Source organism: Bombyx mandarina, chromosome 06 (genome assembly GCF_030267445.1).
Source record: "Bombyx mandarina strain Sakado chromosome 06, ASM3026744v2".
In the NCBI taxonomy this organism is placed as follows: Eukaryota; Metazoa; Arthropoda; class Insecta; order Lepidoptera; family Bombycidae; genus Bombyx; species Bombyx mandarina.
The window spans coordinates 794352-806353 of NC_143213.1; the positions used below are offsets into that span (position 1 = coordinate 794352).

The window sequence follows — 12002 nt, forward strand, 5'->3', positions numbered from 1 at the left end:
ATCGACAACAATAATGCGCATCGCTATGCCCGTCCATAAGGCTCGTGAGTGGAAGAGAGAGCGAAATACTCGCTGCACCGTTCTGATTTTATTTATGACCAAAACTGCACGTACAAAATAATTCTACTATAGGTATAGTAACCGGCAAACTTCGTGAGCAAATGACCTTGACTGCGCAGAACCGAATTTTAGATCACTTTGGTGGTGAGGGTGAGGCGCGACGGCAGGGGAAATCGTATCGAGCGCTTTATTGGTAGATCAGTCGAACCTTGCGTCCCGCACCGCGCCCTCATTCCGCTTGCTCCCAAAAGTACGCTTGCGTACAGTGGAAAGTCTATCGTTATTAATCGTTAAGTTATTTGTTATAATCACTTGTGGACTTTGTTGCCATTGCTATTTGTTGAGTGTTTGTTGATTTTTTATAAAACATACACTATACCGCGACAAACTGGTGTACTATTCAAAAGAAAGGGTAGAAAAATTGTGTACGACGTATATTGCTTCATTATAAAACAGGGGAAGAATGATATGGAAAAATTAAAACAGACTTCGGAAGTAACAAAACCATCAGTGAGTACTGTTAGGTGCATTATTATTAAGGAAGCTAAAGGCTCTGGCTTGCTCGCCGTGTTTCGGACTCCGGGTAAGAAAATATCAAGGAAGAAGAAAGTTACCGGAATGGATAGTTTCGTTCAATCTGTAATAAAAAGATGTAATCATAATAACTACATAACAAGCAGCGAAAGTCCGTACCGTAGAAAGGCTTCGAAAAATTTAAAGAAGATATAAATTCTAAAGGCTCGGAATGAAGCTTAACACGTATTATGAAAGAGCTAGGCTTCAGATGGAAAAAAAGAACAGAAAATAATCGGAAGCTGGTAATTGAAAAAAGTAACATTCGATTACTACGAATCGAATATCTTCAAAAAATAATTAATTATACACAAAAAAGAAGACCGAATCGACCGAGTTGTAAACTACACCGATGAGCCCTATGTCGACTAATCACGATGATAGCGACTCGGGTGATGAAAACAGTGATGATGATGATGGTCAAGATTATGATAACGAAAAAAAATTACAAATACCAGCTTCGCTTCAACTGAACCAAGACCTGGCAACAGCTCTAGTTTTGACTTAATAGAAGGAATATCTATTTTACCCCAAGATTAAATTATTACAATTATTGACCTACATGTTTTGTTGATGTTCTAATAAATATATAAATAAATACATATGTTGATTTTAATAATTTAATAGCATTATGACGCAGAGTAAGTAATGTTTATGCACGTGAGTGTACCATGCGCGAACTTACCCCCACTACGTCAACAAATGCTCAAGAAGTTTGCCGGCTATTATATCAAAATAGTATCGTTAAAGAGAAAATATGTAGGTATAGGATTTAAACAGCGCCTCTAATGTCCGTGAAAAGAATTTTAGCACAACGAATGAATTTACACTTCGGCACCTAGGTAGGTACTTTAGTTTCGCAATGGAATTGTCAATTGTTTTGACAGACGATAACGTACCTAAATCTCGAAGGCAGGCTATAGAGAACATAAGACTATTTAATATTTGAGATAGATCTATCTAATTTTAATGGTCAGTTTTCGTATCGAGGACTCCATACCTACATTTACATTTAAAATTCAAGAGATTTTCGCTTGACGCGTACAGGCGTTCCATTTTCACGGTATAGTCACAGCGGATCGTATCCATTATCACCAGTGTTGGTTTGTAGAATTATTTTAATTAGGTACCTAGATACCAAGACCCGTTTGTGCAACCATGACCACTGTGACAAGTGCCAGACTAATAACAACAATCAGATTACCATGTGGATTGTTCAATAGATGTTAATTACAGCTAATGTACAGAAAACAATTAATGTTAAAGTATATTATTTACAGTGTTCTTTATTAGGTATGCTTCCAATGGGATTCGTATTACAAAAGGGTATGTTGGATACATTAGTGATAACACAGACTAAAAGTCAATTATTTTATTTACAGATTTTTATTACGACATACATCTTGTGTGTATCTCTGGTAGTTTGTTCATGTCAGATAGCTTATTCTAAAAATTTAATTTCATCCCTATTCAATGGAAGAAACAACTACTTTGTAAAAAATACATGATTCTGAAAACTGAGGCGCATCACCCGAATTAATTAAAAATATATACTACAACATTTGTCTGAGATCCAGAGTATCTACTGTCGTAGTTGAGGGCGGCTCGCACACAAGCTCACGCATTCACATTCACACATCTATTTGTAGATATATTATACCTTTCGGCACTGGTTCCTGCTACCATTAATTTGTTTTATTAAATTAGTAGGTACCAAATTTTCGACAAATAATGTCAGTCTATTCAATCAGCAATAATACTCAGAAACTATAAATCATACTATATTATAATAAATCGAGACGTTAGTCGACGAGCGCGACCACGACACTGTTTTATCCTTAAATTCTTACAACGATTACTCTCTTAAATTACATTAAACGTGGAATGGAATGACGCGCCCTCACGGCGGCAGGACGGCAGCGAGGGCGCTCATCACCGGTCACTTAACCTGTAATTATAATTTGTTATAATTAATTGCCGTTCATCAATTCAACATTCTAAAGAATTTAATTCAAAAAACTTTATACTAAAGAAATAGAGTGGCACAATAAGGCTCTGCGATTTCTAGCACCAAGACCTTTTAGACAGTTCATAAGTTATATTATGCTCTAAACGTTGGAGCAGTTCTGCGTTATGCAGCATAGTCTAAGTAGAACGAACAGAACTAACCTGAGTGGTAGTGTATCGTGTGTCGCAGTAACTAGTAGGGTTGGTGTCGCTGTGTGGTCCGCGCTCCGCCGCCTCCCCCGCGCGTCTTGCCCCCCTGGTACCCTGCAGCACAACACAACCTCACCACACCGCACTATCGGAATAATGTGACCCGTCCGACTCCATTCAATCAATTGACAGACAACTAGCAGTAGTTTAGAAGAAATTATTTAATCCATATCAACATTGACTTCTGAGTGTGAAAAAGATCTCCCGAAAAGATGTAACCACAAATACACCAAACAAAAAGGAATGCTATTCAAAATTATCAGTTTTTTAACCTAACCTCCATATACAATGGAGAAAATGTGCTTTACAAAGAAAAGTATGTTCTGCTAAACTACACTACTCAATAAAATTATACCTGTTATTTGACTAAGCATATCCAATGTCAACTGATTAGACAAATCCTTTAAAATAAAATGTAATTTTTGAGAATCAGACGAGTCCAAAAACACCAATGACATTCAAATCTTATCTTTGATGAAACAAAAACACATTCAAGTGTTTTAGTGATCACAATTATGAATGTTAATTGAAACTTATTCTATTGTTCATGCTACACTTAAAACTACAATTTCAGTAGAAGTTCAAAAGTTTAGTGGTGAGATTTTCTAATCTAAAATAGAGTAAGTCTACAGTTAGTAACTTCAAAGAGATGTGCAACAGACTCGCAAAGATTTAGTTGTGTTCCTAAATATACTTTCCAATGTTATTTGAACTATAAATATACAATAAGGCCATGCGTGCCTACGTAATAATGCGTTTGGTATAAATTTTGATAGTGGTCCGAATATGGTGTAGTTTTTAAGCAAAACAAATTAACAATGAATTGAAAATTAATGATCATGAACATTTTAACAAACATTCTTCTTGATCCTGAAAACTCAGAATGATAGATAGTATTGTAAATTAAATTTTAGTGTTATTGCAAAACTTCACATGAAACTTTGTCAAGAACAATGTTTGCAGAAGAATTGCATAAACTATCTGTGTGCGAGCAAGTGTGCTTCGAGTACCTTTCCCTCGCGGAGGCTGACGTGCGCCGTACCCGCCCTCGTACCCTCCGTACCCGGCGTAGTCTGCCCACACAACAACACCGTTACACTGCCGCCCCGGCATAACCAGCGCAACCACTAACCATCTTAACAACTTGCATCTCTAATATAAATTCTACTCATACCTAGATGCAAAGGTTGTTTTAGATTAAAAATCGTCTCAAATCTAGAACAGGAGACTTTTTAATCTAACCTTTTCTACTCTCATCAGCATCATTCGTATTTAACTAATTTCTTGAATTTTAAATTGTTTAGGACTTAAATGGATTTGCCACATATACATCGACTGATGACTTAATTTGTGAAACTCATAACATTGATCAAATTGCAAAGCGAGACGCCCCCGGCCTCATGTAAAAGTTAAGAAAACTTATGAGTTCTCATTGTACTTGCTGTTAGTAAGGTGGACAACTCATTACTCCATTAGTCCAACAGTTAGGTGTCAATTAAATGTGAGGGCATGCGCTGTTAGTGGGGCATTCGGCCGGCGTGCGGCAAGGCAGGGAGGAATGGACCAGGGTTTTATATGGAAACACATTGAGAATTTTATTAACAGTGCTTTATTCAAAAGCTTTCATCATATCTTTATCACTTTCACAATGTCTCTCCATATTTACCCCATTTCCCAAATGTAGCATGTAGCGTGAGTGTCAAATAGGTAAAATAAATGATACCAAAAAAATTAAACTCTAGCGACATGGCTACATAAGTCAAAGGTGGTATTACAAATAAACACTTATAAACATAAGGCAGGTAACATAATATTATATACAAGTATACTATGTAGTACCCGTTGAGACAATGACAAAGAGCGATAGGCTGAGTGGGCAACTGCTCTACAAGTAGCGGCCCGGGCGGGCGCGCCCGGTGAATCGATATAAACCAAATAGCAAAATAAATGATAATAATTTGAAAAAGATATACCAAACGATTAATTAATCCTACTTTACTCGAAACTAGAAGGCCGACCCGACGTTACTTTTTTTTGATCACACACTGTCGCCTCGACAACATACACTATGCATCATCTCGATACAATATAAATTATATACATTTATATAATATCGATATAAAAATAAATACTCTCTACACACTAAGTTAATACCTATGCTTCGCGTGATGTCGATCTAACTAGATACAGTCGGCGCGAGGGGGACGCTCGCAGCTAGCCTAGCCTTACTCTACGCGGAACTCCTACACTAGGGATCAGGTAACATCAGTCGAGGTAACGTGTCGGCCGCGAGCCGCGTTAGTACTGCTTGCCGCGTTTACCGTAATTAGGGTATCCAGAGTAATCGTAACCGCCGTAGCCCCCGTAGCCATCGTAACCGTAGCCCCCGTAGCCGTAGCTGTCGTATCCGCCGCCATAGCCACCCTGACCGTAGCCGTAGCCGCCGTAACCCTGGTTACCCCAAGGTTGGCCGCCGTATCCACCACGGCCGCCGCGGCCTCCTCTGGCACCACGTCCGCCGCGGCCACCTCGCGTGCCTATGCCTCCGGGGCCATCTGGTTTTGGTGTTGCACGCTTCACATCGACCTTAAGAAAAAATAATAATATTACAACAACCACTGGTTTAATATTTAATGTCAGCAATTACTTAAAACTCATTATTGATTTTACTCACCTCTTTTCCACCAATTGTTCTTTTGGGAGTCTTAAGCAAATCATTTACAACTTGCTCAGATTCAAATGTGATGAAACAGAAGCCCTTTCTTTGGTTCTTTGTTTTGTCAAAGGGCATCTCCACTTCTAAGATCTGTAAAAAAAGTATTATTAAGTGACAGAAAGCAAAAGTCTATTTATTTATTTGTTAAATTTGATAGTCAGTGGCCCGGATGTCTCTTCACAATCAGTCAAGAAATCGAAATCTCACCAATGCCGGATTTTTCATCATTAAAAAGGCAAATTTGATGCAAAGTTAAAGGTTGAACTTATCAATCTAATTGCCTGAATTGATTTGAATTGCATCAACAATGTTTCAAGAAAATTTTCCTGTTTATTCTTCAGTCATCCTCTTTAAACAAATTAATAATTAACTCACAGTTCCAAATTCACTGAAGAAGTTTCTGATTTCATCATCTGAGATTTCACTGCTGAGTCCTCCGACGAAAATCTTCCCATGTCGTGCTTTAGCCTTCTTTGGGTCTACTTTCTTGTTGTTGATGGTGTGTTCACCAGCAGCCATGACCTTGTCTATTGACTCTGGGGCCTTAAACACAATGAAGGCAAACCCTCGTGATCTGCCTGTGTTTGGATCTGTCTTTACATTAATACTCTCTATTTCACCATATGCTCCAAAATGATCACGGAGCTCCTCTGAAAAAAAAGAAAAACTTTAAAGCTTCTTAAGACATGGATGTTGTTTTTTTTTTAGTTTTGAATATATAATCAGAAATGTGGGTAAAGTTATCTTCAATTTTACTCAGAAGCAGAACTGAATTAAGTCATCATAAAAGATTTAATATAGTTTCATTTACTAATCAAGTGATTATTGGTAACAAAATACTCACTATCTGTGGTCTCCCAGCTCAGCCCACCAACAAAAAGTTTTCTGTGAAATTAAGTTATATTATTTAGAATGCGAAATAAGAAAAAAATACGTCTCGATACAGAAACTGACTTATCAATTACAATAAAATTTATCATTAAAACTATTTGCAGTACTTGTTTACAGTACTTTACAGCTACATTATTATTCAAAACAAACTCCAAGCACTGCAGCAAAACAAATTGTCAACCTGTAAGTTACAAAAAGTAAAACTGGAAATTTACATTATGAAACAGGACAAACCAAATGATACAAGAACGTTAAACTGTCAAAACGCAAGATTTGAAATTGGCAAAAGTGAACGAGGCCCAAAAGTAAGTGGCCGAAACAATCTAGTCAGTTTGGTCGTAGATTACTTTAGTGTGAGCCCAGCGGATGGATATATACCATGGCGTCCTCCGGCGGCTGCGGCGGCGGCGGCGCAGGCTCACACCTGCAGAGAGACACAGCGTTAGTGCGCCAAACTGACCGCCCTCCGACTACCGATTTAAAATCTTGCTACCTATATCACCGGTGAGTAAAGGCACCGGCGCAGAGCCCCGCGTGCTCACCCCGATAGCGGCACGCCATTTTGTGCGACACCCAAATTAATCAATACATTAGCGAAATTCTCAACACAAACTGCAAAATCACAACTATGCCATCTACGAAACCGTTTAAACCGCGAACAACACACTGTAAAAGCGAAAAAGTATAATTTTGAAAAGATCCGTGTGATTACAACAGATTTTTGTAAGCCGATAATGGAAAAGCCGGATCGCCGCCATTATGGCGGTCGACGATACATAACTGAAATGAACTTTACAAAGAGAAATTACTATTTAATATGTAAGTGTAACATTTAAGTAAACAGAATAAGGTTTATTATCTCTGAAATATGTATAAAACTCAAAACAAAGGGAAAATTAAGTACCTGTCGTCATCGCGTCCTGGGGCCTCGGCACTGTTATGATCTTGCGAATCACCGCCACCGTTCTCTGCATTTCCATTAAGCTGGTTGTCGGTGGTAATATCTTGTGCAAAATTATCGTTATTAGCCATGACTAAAATTACGCCTAATAATTACAATTAAACTAAAACTATGGTCTACACGCGACCTTCAACAACGAATGCCAAATGCAGAAGAAAGGAACTACGCGATGACGCGATGAGTCGGAGTCGGCGCCAAATGGTTCGTTATGTTGGCTACAGCAGAGAGACGCTTTTTTTGCATTGAAATTTGCTCCCCTCCCAAAAATCAACCAATCAGGTAACGGCAGAACAAAGGGTCAATGGCATTTATTCATCGTTAAAAAGAGAGAACAAAATTTGTTGCCTTAACCAAAACGAGATAGAATTTTACATTCAATCAATACCAACTACCAACATTACCAAATAACAGCTTGTTTTTTGAGCAAACAAAGGAAAAATACCATGCCTTGCCAGGATGACTATTTAATTTTAATAAAAATCTACAAAAATGTTTTTTTTAATAGTTAATTAGAAATAGATTAGAGATATAAATAGTTAATTATTGGAACACAACCGTAAATCGATTGGTTTGAATACATAAATCTAGGATATACAAAATATTTAATAAAAAAACTAAAGCATAAAATTTACTTAATGCTGAGCATAATAATATGCTGCAGCCATCGATCGTAGATCTACGATCGATGGCTGCTCCGGTTAATGGAGGTTAACTAAATTCCATAGGTTCTGACGACTGAAATATTTAAGTTTGTTACTTTCATTGCGGCGGCGTGACGTCTTTCTTGAGAAGACTACTACTAGATTTTAAGGAATGACATGTCCTTCTTCAACGGTATTGCAAATTTCTCCTGTCGACAGTTCAGTCGAATGGATTCCCATTTTTTAATTCGATTTTTGGATATTATTCAAATATTAAGACTTTTGATAAATTTTAGGCATTTTCAGGTTATCTAGATTAAGTTTAAAAAACGTTGAGCTTCAGTAGCGAGCGTTCGCCATTTCGTAAAATTTGCTTCTTTCGATTTCCTTGTTTGATTGTTTTATAATTGAAATGAGTGGACTCACAATGAACTATCGGATATCTAGTTATCTAGATAATTCATTAATTTTGGATATCCAAAATTAAGTTGATATCAACCTAAACGATAAACAATTTGAGATTATCATTACAACGCAATACTTATTTACTAAATACAAGACAGGGGCGAAAAATGAAAAAACAGAGAGCTCCTTAAAATTGCAATGTTACAAATTTATTGAAGTGAAACTTCTAATGCGACTTCTAACTAATGCGTTAAGCATTTAACGCTACCATACTAGAATGAAAGAGACAGAGCGAGAATGAATGCGTGGCATTCGAACGCATGGGCGTAGTATACCTGCAGTGGTCTCGAACCTACCGATTTCTCGGTATTTCTACCGATATGGGCTCTGTTCTACCGAAATATAACAATTTTTCTACGATTTCAGAGTATACATGGAAATTCTCCCGAATTTTGTACCGATTTGACACTTTTAGACATTATTGATCCAAAAAATGTTAAATTTGGCAAAACTACTACAATATTTCTATAAGAGTAGGCTCTTTCCCAATATTATTCAGAGCAATGATTTCCAGGAAAATTATATAGAGTGGCGCATTTTAAGAAATTGTGAACAGATCAAAACATTTCCTAATGATGTAAAACTATTTTGGAATGAAGTAACTTTACTAAAACGTGGCGATGAAACTCAAATGTTTCCTTTGTTGTCTAATCTCATCCTTAATATTTTATCACTTCCCTATTCATCCGCTAACGTTGACGCATATTTTCACATAATAATCTTTTGAAAACAAAACAGCGAAATAGGCTGTCTACTGAATAAATCACTGGTTTATTACATGCAAAACGACTCTTTAACAGCTAATTGTTATGATTTTCAAATTAATTTGACGATGACTGCAGCTATGGCCAAACAATATTGATATAAAAAATAATTATTCTTAAATATGATGGTTATAAATTAGTCTGTAAGTTTTTTTTTTTTTCAATAAATAAACGAATTCGATTGAATCTTGTATATTTTTTGACAAATACCGATTTCGGGTACAAAATAGTACAAAATATAATAATATACCGATTTTAGCTGGCAAGTCTACCGATTTCGCCCTATGACGTTCGAGAACACTGTATGCCTAGCTGTTACAGGCCAGCGCGAGAGTAGCCGTCAATATTTTAATGAAGTATTTAAAAAATTATATTAGGTATATTACATCATATATGTATATATATATATTTATTTTTCTATCTATAATTAAAAATATATATAATATAAGTGTTGACCACTATACACTATTACAAGAGCAATCAGATTTAAGGGTGAAAAATGAAGAAAACACAATACTACACATCGAAAAAGAAGTTTCACTTCAAGTTGCACGCGCACCGTTTTTTTTCGCTACAATAGTCTAGCAGTGGTATTGAATAATCGCGAAGTAATTACATTTTTCCAATATAAAAAGCTTCATTCCACAAAAAAATAAAAACATGAAATGAAGAAGCTGAAAGACTCAGCTGACTTCATTTCATCTAAAATGGCCACCATTTTGACAACACCTACGAAAGCGCCATTCTGACCACAATGGGGTTGGCAACTGTCAAAGTGGCGCTGGTGTGCATTGTTCCCATAACATTCAATATTTGTATTGGAATTTTTGATTAAAAATTATTTTAAGCACAATGACGCGTTGTTTTGTACCAGTATGCTCAGAAATTGGAGTACATCAATTCCCGAAGGACAAGAAAATTAGAAGACTGTTGTTAAAGGCCATTTGACGCGAAAAAAGTACTCCCACAAAGTTCGAGGTTATGTCGTAAACACTTTGTGGAATCTGACTATGAAAACATTAGTAAATACACAGGTATGCTTCTTTCTGTCAAATATTTATAATGCATGACTAGGTGTAGCACACATCTTTGTTCTCTTATTAAAAAAATCCAATAATAATTAGTTAGGCATACTATTAGTTGCTAACAAATTTTGCAAGTAGATTTATGCTGTAAGGAACCTTTTAACAAACACAAAATCAGACTGGAGGAAACACATTCCTCATGAGCTGTTGTTCATTATCAGCTGTTACTATTGAAAGTTCTATCTAAATCGCTGCATCCATTGCAATAACAAATATTTTGAAACTATGGTCAGGTTTCCTTGTGATAGTATATTTAAATGTTATTCTTTGTGTTGTAGGTGTCAAACATTAACATAAATATCTGAAGAAAGGTGCTGTACCATCTATATTTTCATGGAATATGAAACCAGTTTCTGAAGAAACAAAAAGTAGAGAAGTTACATAAGTAATATTAGAGAAGGAATTGTCAATAAAAATAATTAAAAATATTCCTGATTTTTTATTTCGACAAGTGTGTATAGTCATAATACAGATGTTTTTCATACAATGCTTCTTTGAAAATATTTTCATAAAAGATATCTAATTTATTTAACATATTATTTATAAAATTATTGTCTTTTTCAACATAAATCACTTTGATGTCCTTGTAGGTGTAAATGACCAAGTTGCAGTATGTTTTGCCTGAGCAGTATAACTGTCCTTGGATTTGATAATAATATGGGCAGGTTTTTTTTTGAGACAATATCCCGTTACATTGTTCTAAGTAAGGCACCGTTGTTATATTTATTTCATGTTTTCTGCTAGCGTATGGACATTTCACTTCAATTATAGCTTCTTCGCCCAACACACCATCAGGAGATGCAGCAAGATATGGGCGCTCTTGGCTATTGAAAATGCCACATGGTTCCACTAGCAAATCATATATATTAGCATATTTTGCTAGAGCATTTTTTTTCATTTTGTTTCAAAATTAAAATTTTGGTCATGTAGCTCTAATCTGAAAAAAAGCAAAATAATACATTAGTTGGTAGGTAATGTGTGTAATATGAGCAATTCTTTTTGCACATGCTACAAGGAATAAAGTTCCTAAGGTACACAATTTAATATTATTATTATAATAGCTACCGGAAACAGTTTGAGAGAAGTTTTCTAAGTTAAAATAAAACATCAACATTGTACCTTTCGACAAAATCCACTTTTTTTTCTTCGTAAAGATGCAACACGTTTTCTCAACTCCTCCTTTAATTCTTTAACTATCCAGTTGGAATACATGTTGTAAAACTGTTTAGCACTACTTAGAAAGTAATAAGAACCGTATCAAAGTCACAAAATGCCGAAATATCACGAACGCAAAACACACAAAATGGCGGCTCTCTGTGACAAGGGAACAAGCTACGCTGGCGACATCTGAGAAAAGCTTTAACCGGCCAACCCCATTGAGTGTTAAGACTTCGGCCTTATGTTTCGAGGCTTGCGGCATTCGTGTTTTGGAGTAGGTAGGTACCTGTACCTACTGTAGTAAAAAAACTTAAATTATTAAATTTAAATACACATTTATTTTTGATTGCTTCATTTTTTAAAGTTTTTATGACCTGGTAACTAAGACCTTTAAGTCATGTCTTATTTTAATTTATAATCTTATTTTTATGAAAAGTAATAATATGGAGTGAAATAAAATGAAATGAAGAT

General features: G+C 35.9%; 1 protein-coding gene, 1 long non-coding RNA gene and 1 other non-coding gene across 4 annotated transcripts; 1 reads left to right on the forward strand and 2 right to left on the reverse strand.

Annotated features, from left to right (window-relative positions):
- Window positions 1-1990: 1990 nt before the first annotated feature.
- sqd (RNA-binding protein squid) lies at window positions 1991-7500 on the reverse strand. 2 transcript variants are annotated; one of them, XM_028179354.2, is made up of 8 exons: window positions 7362-7500; window positions 6411-6451; window positions 5942-6216; window positions 5525-5656; window positions 5172-5436; window positions 3861-3923; window positions 2803-2904; window positions 1991-2581 (listed from the first exon to the last, which is right to left on the reverse strand). In XM_028179354.2, the coding sequence occupies exons 1-7, from the start codon at window positions 7487-7489 to the stop codon at window positions 2834-2836; spliced, it is 975 nt and encodes a 324-aa protein (XP_028035155.1). In that variant the 5' UTR covers window positions 7490-7500; the 3' UTR covers window positions 1991-2581; window positions 2803-2833. The 2 variants fall into 2 exon arrangements, with proteins under 2 accessions (XP_028035155.1, XP_028035156.1); XM_028179355.2 differs by lacking the exon at window positions 3861-3923.
- On the reverse strand, window positions 6286-6356 carry LOC114246742 (small nucleolar RNA snR61/Z1/Z11). The gene has a single exon (XR_003624841.2). It is a non-coding gene; the product is annotated as a small nucleolar RNA snR61/Z1/Z11 (small nucleolar RNA).
- Window positions 7501-9923: 2423 nt separating the features above from the next.
- Window positions 9924-10719, forward strand: LOC149502763 (uncharacterized). Its single transcript, XR_016323243.1, has 2 exons — window positions 9924-10322; window positions 10652-10719. It is a non-coding gene; the product is annotated as an uncharacterized LOC149502763 (long non-coding RNA).
- Window positions 10720-12002: the final 1283 nt, after the last annotated feature.